We start from the raw sequence: 18,733 nt of genomic DNA, 5'->3' as shown, positions 1-18,733 counted from the left end.
TTCTCTTCTCTTTTCTTCCCGTCTCTTCTCTACTTCCTCATATTTCAATCGGATTTATTGCCAAGATGGTATCAGAGCAAGGCTGTTGAATCTAGGCGACCAAGTTTTCTCTTCAAGTTGGTTAATCTGGGCGGAACAGAGGATTGAATCTGGGCTGATCAAATCAGAACTGCAACTGGTACAACCCTAAAGTTTTCTTTCTTCTTTTATTTCTTTCCTTGGTCGTGTACCAAGTGGAGAACAAATGAATCCAAACCACTGAATGTTGACAGACTTTTGTGAGGGTTATACCTCTTTTATTTGTTGGATCGTGTGATCTTGTACCTGTGAAAAGGTGATTGTAGGTCACAGATGACCTGTTTTCTCTGCTCGTTAGTCTGATTTCATGTGTGTTAGGATCTCTCTTATTGATTAATGCTGTGGTGGAACTTACTGGAAAACCAGTAGGCTGGGACTGTTCTTCATGCAGATCTGAAAATCAGTCTCGTCATAGTTCTTCTTTGGAAATTGGTGCTGTTTTTTGTGCTCAGATTAAGTCCAAAATTGAATTGTTGTGTGTGGAGCTTTTGTCAATATAAGGAGGGATCCTAAGTTGAGAGTTTATATCAAAAAAACTGTGTTTACAATGTCGTCTGAGAATTCTGCTACTTCAGAGATTACAGGGAGCCACAATGGAGTGAGTGGGGGAATGGATATGAATTTCCCCATGGCTGTTATTCCCTTTGATGGTCTAAACTACCTTGAGTGGTCTAGGGGAATAAAACTCTACATCACTGCTAGGGGGGAAATAGGATACATCAATGGGAGAGTGAAGGAACCGAAGAACGGAAGTGTTGAATATGATAGGTGGAACCAAGAGAATAGTATGGTGTAATGTCATGGCTCTTAGTTTCCATGCTGCCACAAGTAAGGAAGACTTTTATGTGGGCTGAAACTGCTTGTGAGATATGGGAACAAGCAAAGTCCGCCTATTCAGAGCAGAGACACTATGCCAAGATATACCAACTACAAGCTGAATCCTCTACTTGCAAGCCGGGGGAGAGGAGTCACTTGTATGCCTTAGTGCTGAATCCTTCATATGAGTCCATCAGGGTGTGAATTGGAAGTGTGATGAAGATGCAAAGGCGTATAAGTCACTTGTATCTCAGCAACGAGTCATTGCCTTCCTCCTAGGGCTGAATCCTTCATATGAGTCCATCAGGGTGCAGATCTTGGGTAGTAAAGACTTGCCATCAATTCAGGAGGTGTATGCCTTAGTGCAGTCAGAAGAGAGTAGAAGAAGTGTGATGAATTGTGTAGAGGGGGAGTCAGTTGCCCTAGCTGTCCGAGGAAATTCAGATGCAAATGTCGGAGGTGCTTTTAAGAAAGGTGACTCTTAGAAGAGAACAGATGACAAGAGTAAACTTTGGTGCACTCACTGCCAAAAGACAAGACACACCAGAGATACATGTTGGATCTCCATGGAAAACCTAAATGGGCACAAGATTTGGGTAAGAAGTCAACACCTGATCAGGGCAAGAAACCAAGTCAGCAGAATCAGAAAAAGTATAACTCAGCTAATATGGCATCTCCAGAGACTAGTCCATTGGTAACTCAGGAGAGGCATCCCAGTTCTGACCCTAAGGAAGAAATTATCAACTCCTTTCGTGACCATTTGGAATTGTATGGTAGGACTCTTCGCCAAATGGATTCTGGTCCTACTCCCTCTACCTCTTTCGCATCTACATCAGGTAACGCTGCCACTGCCTTCCATGTGTCATCTCATACCATTGATTCTCCTTGGGTTATTGACTCCGGAGCCTCAAACCACATGACCGGTAAGTCAAATTTATTTCAGACATATAACCTTCTCTCTGGGAGAGATAAGGTGAGACTAGCTGATGGTTCTTTCTCTACCATAGTTGGCCACGGTACCATACCTCTCCCACTCGACCTTACCCTTTCTAATGTACTGCATGTTCCGAAATTACCTATAAATTTGTCGTCCATCAGTAGTATAACTCACTCCTTGAACTGTTCAGTCACTTTCTTTCCATCTTCATGTGTGTTTCAGGATTTGGCCTCGGGGAAGACGATTGGTAGAGGAAGCATGGTGGATGGTCTCTACGTGTTGGAGAATAAAGATGGTCTTGTGGCTACAGAGTCCATGAGTTTGTCCAGTGAGAGTCAAGCCTATTTATGGCACAGTCATCTTAGTCATCTTTCTTTTGAGCCATTAAAAGTTATGTTCCCAAAGTTGTTTGAGTCCTTGTCAGTGAGTTAGTTACAGTGTCAGACATGTCAATTGAGTAAACATTGTAGAAGTTCTTTTCCTTTGAGAAATAAAAGATCTGAATTTCCATTTCATATTGTTTATTCTGATGTTTGGGACCCTGTTACTCTACCTACTAAGGCTGGATATAAGTACTTCATTACCTTGATTGATGATTACTCTAGATACACTTGGGTTTATCCTATGCGATCTAAAGATGAAGTGCCAAAAATTGTGAAAGACTTTCAATGCATGGTGTTCACTCAGTTCCAAGCTGAAATCCATATCTTCCAGTCAGACAATCGAAAGGAATACTTCCATAGTGATCTCACGGAGTTTTTTGCTTCGAGTGGGTCACTTCAAATAAGCTCTTGTGCTAGGACACCCCAACAAAACGGTATTGCTGAACGAAAGAACCGTCACCTTCTCAAAGTAGCTCGTGGCTTATTAATTCATATGAATGTGCCAAAACGTTTTTGGATGGATGCAGTTTTATGTGCTACATACATCATCAACCGTATGCCATCTCGGTTACTAGAGTATAAGGTCCCACATCAGCTTTTGTTTCCTACAGTCAAGGAGAGTTTTTGAAAGATGTGAAGAAGTTCCAGAGACTCGTAGGGAGACTCTTGTATTTGTCTATGACCAGGCCTGATATTGCTTATGCAGTGGGTGTCCTTAGTCAGTTCATGCACAATCCTAGGACAACTCACTTTGAAGCTGCAGAGAGGATCCTTAGATACCTCTAGAAGTTTCCGGAGCTGGTTTGTTGTTCCAGAAACATGGACACTTAAAGGTGGAAGTATATACTGATGTTGATTGGGCAGGAACAGTTGATGACCGAAAGTCTACCAGTGGGTATTGTGCCTTTGTAGGAGGAAACCAGGTCACATGGAGAAGTAAAAAACAAAGTGTGGTGGCTAGATCTAGTGCTGAAGCAGAACATAGAGCGATGTCTCATGGGGTTGTTGAAATCATGTGGATAAGAAATATGTTAGGTGAACTGAGTTTTGCAGTGAGCAACCCTATGTCACTCTATTGTGACAATAAAGCTGCCATCAATATTGCTGCTAATCCAGTCCTGCACGATAGGACGAAACACATTGAAGTGGACAAGCATTCTATTAGAGAGAAACTTGTAAATGGAGAGTGTGTACTACATATGTCAGCTCAGAAGAACAACTTGCAGATATCTTCACCAAAGGTCATCATCATGTGTGGCACAATGATTTGTGTGACAAGTTGGGCATGATTGACATCTATGCTCCAACTTGAGGGGGATGTTGAAATAATTTAGTTATTTGTGTTAGGGTCTGTTTGGCTAGTTAAAGCCTTTTTTCTGCCGCCCTATATAATATAATAGAAGCTAGCGCCACCAGTACTGTTCCATTGCTCCAAACCTTTTCTTCTTCCTTTCTTTCTTCTTCTCTTCTCTCTTCTTCCCTTCTCTTCTCTACTTCCTCATATTTCAATCGGATTTATTGCCAAGAGATACATCGTAGTTACTCAAGTATTCATAAGCTAAGCTATCTCAAGTATTCACCATGTCCCCAACCTAATAGGGATTCATTCCTCTCCTCTCTCCCGTCCTAAGACTCTCCAAAACCACCTATCCTGAGCCCAAATCACGTTTGGTCAGCTCTGAGAAAACAACAGCCTTGTTCAAATCATCAGCTGCGTTTTTTCCTTTTTTTGGCCCAATCTATTCCTTTCCCTCCCATTGCCTAACCTGCATAACAATCTATTTATCTTCTTCATAAAGATTATCTTTCAGCCTATCTTGATCCACACAAAAACTTAGCAAAAACTGACCCTAATATCCCCAACCCCTCAAATCTCCAAAGCCACAAACTCAACAAACTAAATCTTTACAGGATCTTCCTTCTCTAACCTGCAAATTGGTCAAGAGAATTGAGGATTGGTTGGCCAAGGGATCCACCACCACACATCCACATCATCCTCTCACCATCTACTTGGATGTCTTTTGTCTCACAGTCATTGTTCCTTCACAATGGTTCAAACCTAAATTTACTTGATCCAATAACACAAAAGCATGTTCGCTTTAACATATCCCATAGCAAGGAAAGGAGCATAGATAGACAGTAGGTAAGGAAGATTGGGTTGTTTCTGTATATAATTAATAAAATTTGAAGCTACTTACCAAAAAATAATGGAACAAGGGAGATTAAAGGTAAAAGAAAATAGACACAACAGATAGGGACAACGATCAAAAGATACATATAGATGTGGTTCTTAAAGTGAACAAAAAGATGAAATTCAGAAAGGTAATTGATAGAGAGGCGAAATAGGAAAGGCATTGGGTGTATTTTACATAGGGGGAGAAGAAGCTGCAAGAAGAGTTTTTGAGAAACTTTAGGGAAAGAGGAAGGAAATAATTGAGGAAAAACAGGGCAATTTCTAATTGTGAAGAAATGGAGGGAGGGAAAAGAGAGAGTTAGAGAAGTATAATATACAAAGGGAAGCCACGATGGGATTAGAAGGCTATCAGGTTATAGCAGAGGTGGGTCATTCTGAGGTGGGGATGAGGGTGGGAGGACAGAGGGAAGAAAAGGAGATATGCAACAACTAATGGGGTATGGAAGTAGAAGGTGGGACTGTGGAATGTGTCGTAGAAGGTAAGAAGGGGAGTTTAAGCTTAAGTTTACACAGGAAAGTAAATGTTGGTGGGGCTTCTGTACTAGAGACATGATTGAATACTGATGAGTTCTAAGAAAATTCTTTTGAGAAACAAAAGAAGTTACGGCTCGTTTGGTTCACAGGAATAGGTGGGCCATTCCGATTCCAACTGTTTGGTTGGGTGGCCATTCCCTCCCCCTCCCTTGGGAATGAAATCCCATTCCAGCTGATTCCAATTCCTGTCTGAACCAAACAGACTATGGGAATAGACCATTCCGAATCCGATTCCAAGGGATTGCAATTCCAATTCTGATTCCGACTATGAACCAAACGGACCCTTAGATGTGGCAATTGGCATGTTAATTAGGTAGATGGTTGTTATGATCTGATGTTATTGACATTGAGCTCTATGTTTGTCATGTCATTAGTATAATAGGGAATTTTGGTTAGGGGAGGAGTGGTTTAATTCTTTTTTCTCTCCCTCAGTGATTCCTTATCACCTACCTTTCTATCTTCTTTTTATTTAATAAAAAATTCCTTTATTATTAAAATAGTTACTACCTTCAAACTCCTGGTTGTCTCCACCAAGAATTTCTCTTTTCCTGATTTCAGACTCCTGGTAGTTGAACCACTACTTTCTCCTTTTCCCAAAACGGAATATAAAGCATTTGGATCCTAAACCAAAAGATAAAAGGTACCCTTTATGTCTCCTATCCAAGAGTTGCACCACAAATAGTTTTGAAGGGACCAAGACCCTCCTGTTAAGGATCATTCACCCTGTGACATCTATCAACCAAGTACCTTTTCTCCACCTCACTTCCCTGATACTCATTATCATCATGGGATTCATCTTCAGACTTCTCTAATGTCAGTGAAGCTCTGTATTTTAATAATAAAGGGTAAATTTATTGCAGAAACACAAACAAGCCAATAGAGTACAACCAAGGTTCAAAATATTGATACACCCCGATATGCCGGAAGGGGTTTATCTTTGATACCTTGTACTTCTTTTTTATTTTTTTTTCAAAATTTTACAAGACAGTCATTTTTGTGATATTTAATCAATAACAAAAGAGTTTCTAAAAATACCTTGAAATAGGTGTATCATTGAGCAAAAGATACGATACAATATACCCAATATGGGACATATCATATCGAAATTTTGAACCTTGAGTGCAACAAGAACCCAGGCAATAGTGAAACTCCTCCTAGGGTTGGGAGTTTTTGGGAAACTCCCAAGACTTGTTTATCCCCACTAGTGATCTACTTCAAAGAAAGAGACCAAAGACTTGCTTATCTCCACATAGGTGCATTCTCTGCAATGCTAATGGGGAGACTGGTTATCACCTTTTTAGTTACTTGTCATTTTGCTAAAACTATTTGGAATGGGTTTTATACCCTTTTTGGGTGTGGGTGGAATCCCCAATTGAATGTGCAAAGTTTTTCTTCCTCCTTCAGGTGGCATTTGAAAAGAGTTAGGATTATGTGGAGATGCTTAAGGGCTGCTGTAGCTTGGTCTTTGTGGGCAGAAAGAAACTCAAGAATCTTCTCAGGAAAGGAGAGGAACATTGAAAATGTAATAGAACTAAGCCACTTAAGGGCAGCGCAATTGTTAAAGTCCTCAGATTTATTCACTGATTTCACTTTGGATGACTTGCTGAGAAAGTGGAAGAGATTGCTAGCTCTGCCCAGGTTAGAACGGGTCTAAGTCCTTCCTGGATCCCTCCCCCCACTAGTTTTATAAAGCTGAACTTTGCTGGCAGTAGTAGAAGGAACCCAGGGCAATCTGGCATTGGAGAAGTGATGAGGGATGAGAATGGGATTGTCATAGCCATGTTCTCAGGCCCAATTGGTGTAGATGATTCCCTCGGAGCTGAGATTCTTACAGCACTGGAAGGAGTCCGAAGAGCTAAAGAAATGAATGTACAGAGGCTTGAAGTTGAAGGTGATTTGGAGGTGGTAGTAGGGTGGCTGAAAGAAGATAAGACTGGGCTGTGGAGATACAGCAATGAAAAGAAAATTCTCAAGTGGCTGGCTAAGGACGTGGAAGTAAAGTGCAGTTGGGTGAAGAGAACTGCTAACTCATCTGCTGATGAGTTAGCCAAGCAAGGGGTGACGAGGGAATCTTTGTTCTGGGCTCAGTTGTAATTCTGTTTTCTCTTCTTTTTGGGGGCTCTAGCCTCTGCTCGGGGAGTTAAGATAGCTTATCTCCCCCTCTTTGTACTTATTTTTTCTAATTGGTTAATGAAAGTTCTTGTTATTGATCTAAAAAAAAAGGAGTCCAGATCTCCTGAAAGCAAAAACTCTGCACACATAGCATCCAGCTGTGCACATTGGGAACATCTGTTGTACATGTATATTGAATTCATGAGGAGACATTCCCAATGTGCAGCTGCATTCCCATGCTTGCAGAGTGCGTGCAGAGTTTTTGCTTGCAGGGAATCCTATCGCCCATAACAGTAGTCATTAGATCCTTTATCTTTGAAATGCTCATCACTATTCTTCTTTCCAGAGTTCTCACCATCAATGATCACCTCTAACCACTGATCCAACTACAGAAAGGTATCCCTTTATTGCAGTGACTCTTCAACTCCCACCACAATTTGAAGAGCCTCTGAATTCCAGATCTAAAACCAACAGAATTGCCCCCCAGATTCTAACCATATCTCCCAATGCTTCACCTATAACCTCAAAAGTTGTTCTTACTGTTAAAAGAATAGGAGAAAAAAAGAAAGAAGTACAAAATACAATCATCAAAGCACCTTTTAGAAGGTCCGTTTTATAGTAAAGCAAACAATATATTAGAGGAAAAAACAATTTACAAGAAAATAAGGTAGATAACCCACCTCCTCCAAACACCAGGAGGTGTCTCTTATATGGAGACTGGCACAAAGATTAAAAAACATATTAAAAAAAAAAAAACTTAATACAAACCCATTAGCTCCAAACTAAACCAGAATTCTCCTCCAAGGATGATTTACCAATATCCTCAAATTCTGTGTTACCAGAATCCAAACCTCAGACCTTAGTTTAACTCAGAACTTAAGCACTTTGCCTTCTGCCTTTTTATTCTCTTTTTTTATCAGTATGCCAAAGACACAGGAGATAGAACCCTTGTTTTCTTCTTCAAGGATCCTTCAGTTTCTCTCTAGCAAAACACCTTGACAGACCACAAATAGGACTATGTTCCCAAAAAGATCTTTGTGTTGTTGCCACCAACAGCTCTATGCCACAACATAAAAAACCCCACAAGGAAAGGGTCATTACAAAACCTTTCAACATCATATGGCAAGAAAAGTTGTGGCATATCAATATAGCGAAAAAAATACAAAATCTCAAAAGATCCATCCTAAGAGAGTTTTCCACTATATACCTAACTCCTACAAAGACCTCCCCTGGCCAAACTTATATCAAGTAGAATGCATAAACTCTCTCTATCAACCTTTCCCTTCATTTTCATTTTGTTTTTTTTTTTATCAATAACAGTAAATTTTATTAAGACTATGAAACTTTAATTACAAGGGGGAAGGTAAACTGTCTTAACTCCCCCACCAGCAAATTACAAAGGAAACAATATTAGAAATGAGCCCAAAACAAATAACCCCAATTCACCCCTTGCTTGGCTAACCCATTGGCCAGTGAGTTAGCAGTTCTCTTTACCCAATTGTATTTCACCTCAATGTCCCTAGTCAGCCATTTAAATCTTTTCCTTTCATTTCTGTAGTTCAACATACCAATGATGTCTTCCTTTAGCCATCTCACCACCACCTCTGAGTCACCTTCACGAACCAACCTTCTAATGTTCAACTCTCTTGCTCTTTGGGCACCTTCCAGAGCCACAAACATCTCAGCCCTAAGAGAGTCTCCGTCCCCAATAGGGCCTGAGAACATGACTAGAATAAGCCCTTCCTCGTTCCTGAACACACATACCCCTATACCAGATAGCCCTGGGTTCCTTAAGCTTCTGCCATCAAAATTCAGTTTTATGAAACCAGAGGGGGGAAAGGTCCAAGAGGGACTAGAAACCCTTTAGGCCTGGGTAGAGTTTGCTATCTCTTTTCAATTTCTCAACAAGTCATCCATGGAGAAACCTGTGAATAGGTCCAGGGATTTCAGCCAATGTACCACCCTTAAGTGTATAAATTCTATTAAATTCTCAATGATTCTCTCCTTTTCTGAGAAAATTCGTGAATTTTTTTCTTCCCATAAAGACCAACAAACTGTTGCCCTAATACATCTCCACATAAACCTCCCTCTTTACATTGGCACATTGGCCAGCTAAAGTAAGAAGGAGCGAATAGGCTTTGCGCATTCAAGGGGTGGGGGTGGGGGGATCCAACTACACCCAAAAAGGGAAAATACCCACTCCCAAATAGTTCTAGCAAACAGGCAAGAAATCAGTAGGCGGTCCCCATCAACTTTGCAGAGATTACACCTATGTAGGGATAAACAAGTATTGGGTCTCTTTCTTTAAAGCAGGCCACTTGGGTTAATTCTTTCCAGGAATGTCTCCCAACAAAAACTACCAACCCGAGGAGGGGAATGGGCGTGCTCCAAACATCTTTAACATGGAATGACAGACCACTAGAAGTAGGAGGCTGACATAAGGTTTCAAAGAAAGAGGCACAAGAGAAGGTACTAGAGGAGGACGAGGTCCAAATTTTGATGTCTTCCTTAGTGGGATCCAAGAATACATTTTCAAGAATGGTTAACAAATTCAAAGTACATCTGTGATTTGTGTCCCTAATGACCCTTCTCAGGCCCAAGTTCCACCCAAACCCAAAAGATGAGTCTGAAGGCACAAGGAAAGAAGAGATGGGTTCATTCTTCAGATCAAACAGGGCATACAAAGAGGGAAACTGGTCCATCAAGGGGGAATCCCCAACCCAACTTTGCTCCCAAAACTTTTATAAGGTTACCTGAATTCAAACCATACTTAATCCAAGGGGAGAATACTGGAAGAAGATCATGGATGGCTTTCCATGGAGAAGAACTTATAGTCCTTGCAAGAATTCCAAGATCCTAACCATTGTCCTCTAACCCATGAATGCTAGCCACTATCTTTGTCCACAATTTTTCCTTTTTCCAATGGAAACCTCCATAGCCACTTCCCCAATAAAGCCATATTTCTCTTCCTGATATTCCCAATCCCAAGACCACCTAGTTACCACCTCCCAACCTATCCTATGGTCCCTCTTCTCCTCTCTTGGCTCCCACAAAAAGTCTTGGTTTATTTCTAACCAATGTTTAGAGGCGTATGGAAGCGCACCTCCAGCGAGGTGCCCCCAAAACGCCCTGAGGCATATGCCAGAGGCGCTGACACCTATAAGGCATATACCTCATGTGCAAGAGGTGTATGCCTCATACACTTTTTTCATGAGGCATGCTAGAGGCGTATGCCTCATGTGCCTCATGTGAAAAGACGAAAAAAGAAAGAAAAAAAGGAAAAAAATGCAACTAGTGCTATGCATCTTCGTTCTTCTTAATATAAAAGATTTTTATTAATGATAAAGAAAAATGAGATCCTCCTTCCTCTTCTTCCTCCTCATCCCCCCTCCTCTTAAGGAGGTTTACGCCTCCTTGTGTTCGGGAGGCTTACGCCTCATACGTTCTGAACTACAATTCACACCTCTAGGTAGTGGAATAACTCAAGTCACGCTTCCGCATTTTAAAACATTGTTTCTAACATATGAAATAGGCTCATATCAGTTCATCATATACTTGGTTGATTCTATTGCCAAACATGTCTATAAAAAAACTTGAAATATTAAGGATTGAATTAACACCACCTAACCAACAAACCCTTCCAACTGAAATGTGCTGTTAGAACTTACAACTTAAATGGCATGAATATAAGAGTAGTCATATAATTTTAGTTTTCCATTATTATGTTTAGATTCTGTCCCTAATTAATAAGGGCAGAACAGTAAATGTAATTGAGTTTGAGTTATCTATATAAAGCAGCCAACTGGAAGAGATCAGTTAATCTTTTTCCCATCAGACCAGCTTCTTTCTATTCTTCTTTCTTTCTCTTCTCTTTTTTTTTTTTTGAAGATTCTCTGATTCCTTCTCTTCTCCTTTCTCAGCAGGTCTAATATGAGAACATGGCATCAAAGCCATTTTAGAGTCTGCACTCACATCAGATCCACGAGTGCCCCTTTCTTATCTAACATTGGTCAAGTCACCATTTGTAACAGTGAAGTGCTGTCTATGGTGATCAGTTGTTGGTGCTAAATGGTAATTCTATGCAAACAGGGGTGCTGTTTCTCAGATTAATGTTTTTTGGATGGTGACTATGACATATAACAAGTGAGGTGTTCAAGTAAGTTGTGATTTGTGAAGTTGCTTCTCCTTATACAATCAGTCCAGCACTGTGGTAAGGCATACTGGTTGTGGTGAAGTATGTTGGTTGGGTAGTTGTGATCAAGCCTGGCTGTTAGGAGGCTAATGTGTGTAGTGTGTTAAAGAAGGAAGCAAAGGCATCCTGAAGAAGTGGAAGTGATAGATTCAAACCAAATCTGCTTGTCTCAGGGCTATTTCCAGTGTAGATTACATCTATAAAGCAGAATAGTGAAAACTATGCCCCTTGGGAAAGGTCTGTAGAGGCGTTTTTAACAACTAAGAGAATCTATTTTAAGGATCATAAACCCATAGCTAGGTTAAGTGGTTAAAGTGATTAGGTGCAGGAGAATGCTCAAATCGTGACATGATTGTGGAACAGCATGGAACCAAAAAATATGTCAATTTCATGTTCCTTGATACAGCCAAGGAGATTTATATTCAGGTCAAGACAACATTACAAGGTATATCAAATATTCCAGGAGTATTTTACATTACAGCAAGGCGACCTGAGCACTGAGGAGTACCATGCTAATTTGAGAAATCTTAGAATGTTAATGTACCAACAATTGACTCTTGATGTGATGATACAACAGCAAAGGAAGAATTTTTTATGTAGCAATGAGTTCTTTCCAGGTTGAGGACCGGTTTGTGCCTAAATTCTTGGTAGTACAGATTACCCAACCTGGCAAAGGTGTTCGAACCAGGTGAGAGTAAAATACATCTGTAACAAGTTAGGATAATATGATATACTCACCAGCTTGAAGGGAGTGTTAGACAGATGAGTATAAGGATAGTAATGTAATTTTTAGTTTTCTATTATTATTTTTAGGTTCTGTCCCATACTCAATAAGGACAGAACATTCTGTAGTTTATGTGATCTACACAAAGCAACCAACTGGGAGAGATTGGTTAATCTTTTTTCTCATTGGATCTGTTTATTTCTATTAGTCTTTCTTTCACTCCTTTCCTTTCTCCTTCCTCAACAGGTCTAATACCAGAACATTTGTGCTTGTCAGGACCTTCCCATTGTTACAAGTCTACAAGTATGCAATAAAGTTGTGCTACACCAACATCTGTTATCAAAGTTCATATACACAATTTTATCAAAAAAAAAAAAAGAAAGTTCATATGACACAATCAATAAATGTGCACATCCATCCATCAAATCACCAATCATCTACACATGTTTACCATAAATCAAACTACATTCGTTCATTTTCTTCTTATCAGTAAACTATAAAACTATACCATTCATGTCAAAATCTTATTTTTACAGAAACAAGAATTTCATTAATAATTAGAAGAGGAATCAAAAGAAGAAAACACTCTCTCATTATGTATGTATAAGATATCAACTCCAGTAACCACTCAATTTAATGCACATTTCAGTTTGTAACCAACAAACAGAAAAAGAAACCAATAAATACATGGACTAATAAAATAGGAGAACTTCCCATCTTTTTCATTGTGTAATTTGATTTAATAAAATTCTAAAAAACTACCTCGCCAGAAGAAGCCATGAATGTCATCAAGCAAGATATAGATCCCTTATGACCTCCCATGTACCTTCTAACAAGCTGTAAAAACAAATTTCAGCACATGTAACTTAAAAATGGTAAAGAAAATGACAGCTCAAAACCAACATGGAACCCTCCAAACCTTCCATGTTATCATTGAAAGAACTCTAATTACACCATCTGATCCACCAAAAGCAATAAGAGGGCCATCACCACCTGCTGATCTAGAGAGGAACTCCATACTGAAAAAGCGAAAAGAGATTTTGAATCAGTTAGGCATTGCTACAAACTAACAAAGATATCAGGGATTGCTAGAGAGGAACTCCATACTGAAAAAGCGAAAAGAGATTTTGAATCAGTTAGGCATTGCTATAAACTAACAAAGATATCAGGGATTTAAAATCCTATAAATCCACAATACTCAGAAAACTAGGTAGAGTCATTTAATTATTCCTTTCTTCTTATGAATGGCAGAAGAAATTCTTTCAAGAAAAGGAGTATGATAAATACAAAGGGAACTCTATGATTAAATTTCAGCATCAATCTAGCATCACTTCACAAGTAGTCATAGTTGTTAAGATACTCTGTGCTAGGTCGAGGCTGAGCAACAGCAGAGTGCATGGGCAACCAGGTGTCTGCCCGGGAGTCACCTAGGTGATATACTTTTCATATAAAAACTGTGTGATTTAGTTTGTTTCCCTATTCTCTTATGAATTTAGTCAGTTCCCTTAGTTAGCATAGCAGCTAGAAAACATCAGAAATGATCTAACATAAAAGAAACAAACACTAACAGGCAGCTTGATAACAGCTGAGTTGGCTGAACTGAAGGACTTATTGCTTTGTCTTTCTTTTTGCTTGACTGGCAACAGAAAAACCAGTTTTTAGAAGTGCAAGGGCCATTTTGTGCCCGAGGCTCAAGGCGAGGCACATGCCTTTTTGAAGAAAGGTGCAAAAATGCAAAAACAAAATCCAAAAAAAAATCAAAAAAATGCAAAATAGTAAAAATATTAAACACATTATTAATTAAAAATATAAACTTAAATTTTAAAATAAATGCTTTAAAAATCTATTATCTCAAATTAAAATACATAAACATAACATGTAAAACATATCATATAAAACATATTCAAGCATGTAAACTCTTAATCTCATTATTTTTTTTCCCAATTGCATTACTTCAAATAGCTAATGTGATGCTAAACATTATGCATTCCTGATTCTACAAGCCGCCTTGTACCAAGCCCCTCAAGGCAAGCCCAAATAAGTCCATATCAGCGTCTTAAATTCTTAATCCCTATAAAAAAAGGTTTTATAACTTTAAGTGTTTTTTCAAAAGGCGCATGCCTGGGCTGAAGCGCAAGGCACACCAGGCATGCGCCTTTTAATAATGTTGCTCTTGGGACCTAAGTGAGGCACATACCCTAAAATGCACCTCACCTGTGCATCTAGGTGTGCCTTTTAAATCACTGCAAAAAACAGAGTTCATTAATTAAAAAAGAAACAAGTACTTGTTTCTTATGTTTTGTCTTTGTAGTGAATAAGTCATTAACTCATTAAGTAGATTTTGACCTCCTTAATGACTTGAGGGGATTGTATAAGAAAGAGAAAATATGAATGATAAAAGCTCCTATTCTAGTGACAAATAAAATAACGTGCAGATGTTTTAATTGCAGAGGAAAGAAAAAATGAAAGGGCAGAGCCCTTACTCTAGTCACAATTAGAAAGACAAAGAAATGCAATTACTAAGGATTTTTAGAGAAGAGCAATAAGGTCATTCTAAGATAGTGGTAGGCTGGATGATATAAATTGTAAAGGATTATAGCAGTATAGGAACCACATGAGAGAGATTAGACAGACAGCAAAGGACCTAAAATCTATTTTCTGCTTGGTTCAAAAAGTCATCATCTAAATAATTTGCTTAGAGGTTGGAGAGTTGGTATGAGGTTGTTGTCACCCACTTACAATTTGCAAACGATATAATCATCTTTTGTGAGGACTGCAATGAATCTAGTGCGAGGAACTTAAAACGTCTAGTTGATGGTTTTCAAAGGGTATCAATGTTAAAGTGAATTGAGAGAAGAGTTTGTGGCAAGAATTAATGTGGGAGAACAAGATATTCAGGTGGTGGCAGAAATACTAGGTTGTAAGGTTAGGAGTTGGCCCCTAGAGTATCTTGGTATGCCTTTGGGGGGTAACCCAAGGTCTGAGTTTTTGGAAACCGGTAAGTTGTGAAACACACCTGCAATGATTCAGAAAATATAGAAAAAGAAAAGAAAAGGAAGAAGAAAGAAAGGTTTCAACAGAGGTTTGTGGAAGAAGAAGAGAAGGGAAAAGAGAAAAGAAGAGTTTGATCCTTTCTCTCTACCCCCCAAGATGTCTTTTATTCCCGGGATGCCCTTAATGGGGCGGCCAGCACTAAAGAAAAAATAAAAACAAAACAAAGGAAGTCCATAACTAAGGCCCATAACTTAAAGAACATGAACTCAAAAGAAATAGAGACACTAAGGCCCATTCAGCCCATTCTCACTACACTCCCCCTCAAGCTGAGCATAGATGTCAATCATGCCCAACTTTCTTACATAATGTTGAAGCTTTGCTTTCGGAACTCCCTTAGTAAGAAAATCTACTAGCTGCTTTTTTGATGTAATAAAAGGAAGGCACCTCTCCTAAAGCCACTCTCTCCCGTATAAAGCGTCTATCTACCTCAATGTGCTTAGTTTTATCATGCTGAACCGGGTGAGCAATGCCAATAGCAGCCTAGTTATCACAATATAACATAAATGGCTTGTCACATGAGACACCCATCTCATCAAGGAGAGATCTAAGCCATAACAACTCAAAAACCCCATGGGCCATAGACCTATACTCTAGCCTTAACTAAAGATCTAGCAACCACTGACTACTTTTTATTTCTCCAGGAAACAATATTCCCAACTACCATAGCACAATAGGCTGATGTGGACCTCCTATCATCAACATTACCCACCCAATCAGCATCTGCATATGCTTCTACCTTCATGTGGCCATGTTTAGCAAATAGTATACCCTTCCCGGGAGTTCCTTTAAGATAGCACAGTACCCTTTCTGCAACAGCTATATGTGTGTCACTGGGAACATGCATGAACTGGTTGATTACACTCACAACATATGAAATGTCTGGACGAGTCATACATAGATAAAGAAGTTTCCCCAATAATCTCTGAAACACTCCCCTGTTAGCTAAAACTTCTCCATCATTAGCTATGAGTTTATGATTCATGTCAATAGGAGTGGAGGCAGTTTAGCACCAAGTTTTCAAGTCTCAATAAGAAGATCCAGTACATACTTCCGCTGAGAAACAAAGATACCTTCTTTGGACTTAGCAACCTTATTACCAAGAAAATACCACAACTCCCCTAAGTCTTTAATCTCAAATTCAGAATTGAGGAACCTCCAGTAACAACAATATCATCCACATAAACGGTAAGAAATGTAACCAGAGTATTTCTCCTCTTAACAAAGAGAGTATGATCTAATTGAGTCTGTGTAACCGAACTGAACAAGAGCAGCCCTAAACATGTCAAACCAAGCACATGGAGGTTTCAGAATGGAGAAGTAGACGGCTAAGGGCTTCTCCCCCTATCTTAGATTATTCACATCATTCTTCAATTTGTAGGCCTAGGCAACATTCAGCTTTTGGGAATAGGTCTCCATGATACTATCCCACAGTTCCTTTGCAATTTTCATCCACAGATAGTGCTAACTAATATGTGGCTGCATACAATTCATTAACCAACCCACTATTGTTTAGTTTTCTTGCATCCACCTTTCATAGTTAGGATCATTCTCTGCTGATTTCTTCTTGCTCCCGGTAATGTAACCCCCTTTCATAGGTAGGCCCCTAAATGAAGTCCCTATCCATCCTAAGGACTTTAAGCCAATTAGTTTGGTGACAAATATCTATAAGATAATGGCCAAGGTCCTTTCTTTAGGGATTAAAGAAGCCCTCCCTTCCATCATCAATCAAGCCCAAGGGGCCTTCATTTGAGGATGTCACATAATTGATTAGATCTTGATTGCAAATGAGTGTGTGGAGGAGATGAAGAGATCTAGGAAAAAAGGTTTTGTTTGTAAGCTAGACCTAGAGAGCCTATGATCTAGTGGATTGGCAGTTTCTACTGGAGGTGATAAGGAATTGTGGGTTCGGGGAAAGATGGTGCAGTTGGATGATGGGTTGTGTCAGTAACTGTCACTTTTCCATCCTAGTAAATGGAGTGGTTAGGGACTTCTTCCCAGCTGTAGGTGCATTAGGCAAGGGGATCCCCTTTCACCTTTTCTTTTTACCTTGGTAGCTGATGCTTTTAGTTGAATTATCACTAGGGCTGATAGGGAAGAGGTCATAAGGGGTTGGAGAATAGGTAGAAACCAAGTTCCAGTTACCCATCTTCAGTTTGCAGATGACTTGATGATATTTTGTGATGGACGCTTTAGTGAGAAGGTGGGAAACTTAAAGGAGTTGATTAAGGCCTTTGAAGAAATTTCCATTTTGAAAATCAACTTAGAAAAGAGCTGCATAGCGGGGATTAATTTGGAGAATGAGGAGATTGAGGCTATTGCACATTGCCTTGAATGTTGTACTTCCTCTTGGCCTATGTCCTACTTAGGGCTTCCTTCAGGGGCAAATCCTAGGGAGAGTAGGTCCTGGACTCCAGTCATAAAGAAGTTTAAGAGGTTAGCGGTGTGGAAGAAAAATTACATCTCGTTGGGTTTTAAGAAATGAGGCTGGAGAGGTTATCCTTCTCTACTCTGACCCTTTGGGAGTTGGAAATTCTGTTAGGGCAGAATTGTTAGTCGCCATACAAGGATTCCTCACAAAAGAATTGGGTGTGGAGTAGGTGTTGATTGAGGGACTCTAAGATAGTAGTGGGGTGGTTAAATAATTCAGAGCAGGTTGCATCAATTTACAAGATTGAGTTAAAGAAGTATAAATGGCTGACAAGAAACATGTCTGTTATAGTACAGTGGGTGGGAAGATCAGCAAATGCACTCGCTATTACTTTGGCAAAACAAGGGACAAATAGGGAAACACTGCTCTAGGCTAAACTGTAATCTTGTAGTAGCACTCATGTACTCCTTGTATAGTTTTTATAATTTTGTTTTTGGGTTTCTTGTGTTGGAGAGGCAGCATCTCATGCCTATCCAAGGGATTGTATCTTCCTCTTGATCTTAATGAAACGTGATATTATTTATCATAAAATGTAACCCCATCTACTACACACATGTATTTTAATTGACTAAGGCCAAGCTAAATAATTGGTTCCATCCAACTTCATAGTGGTCACATCCCCAAACAAAGTCTCCATTGGCCCCCCATGTTAAAACCCAAAATCTGTGGGATATTTGGTTTCTCCTTTAGTTTGCCCCATTGAGTGAACAGATGCAAACGAAAATCAAATTAGGGTTTTACTAAGCTAGATTTGCTATTCTAAGCAAAGAACAATTCTTCAACCACCCAAAACTAGGATTTCATAGGACCCAACAAGATGAAAGGAGAGAAACTCCAACTACTCTTACCAGAGGTTCCAGAACTCAATCCAACCCAAGCCGCCCTTAATAGAAATCATAGAGTTCCCAATTTGATCCCCAAGCGCCAACTTCAAAGAGTCTCTAGGACTTGTAACAAGTTTTCTCTAGTTATCTAGGGTTTTTGGGAAAAATCTCTAAGAACCTGGCTTGGGATTCAAATAAAGATGAAAATCTCCAAAAAAAAACCTCCTAATTGGGCTACTACATAAGCTATTGATTAATCAGCCGACCAGTTCTCCATACACACTATGTATGGGCTAAGAAAGGAGAAAGATGTTGAAAATGAGCACCTGCTTTGATACCAAGTTGTGAAACAGACCTGCAAGGAAGAAGAAAGAATGGTTTCAGCAGAGGTTTATGGAAGAAGAGAAGGGAAGAGTTTGATCCTTTCTCTCTACTCCCCAAGATGTCTTTTGTTCTC

At 39.5% G+C, this 18,733-nt stretch overlaps 1 protein-coding gene across 1 annotated transcript in view; it reads right to left on the bottom strand.

Annotated features, from left to right (window-relative positions):
* The window catches only part of LOC104585868 (Transducin/WD40 repeat-like superfamily protein), a 72,601-nt gene that overhangs the window by 40,278 nt on the left and 13,590 nt on the right, over nt 1-18,733 (bottom strand). The window contains exons 5-6 of the mRNA XM_010242884.3: nt 12,890-12,989; nt 12,733-12,807 (exon numbers count right to left, since the gene is read on the bottom strand). Of these exons, the coding sequence (XP_010241186.1) occupies nt 12,733-12,807; nt 12,890-12,989 (175 nt within the window). The remainder of the gene's footprint in view (nt 1-12,732; nt 12,808-12,889; nt 12,990-18,733) is intronic.

This window comes from Nelumbo nucifera, chromosome 3, assembly GCF_055504915.1.
Source record: "Nelumbo nucifera cultivar China Antique chromosome 3, China Antique-T2T, whole genome shotgun sequence".
Lineage (NCBI taxonomy): Eukaryota > Viridiplantae > Streptophyta > Magnoliopsida > Proteales > Nelumbonaceae > Nelumbo > Nelumbo nucifera.
Note: the sequence above shows the minus strand (reverse complement) of the source record. Positions and strands in the feature narration are given on the sequence as shown.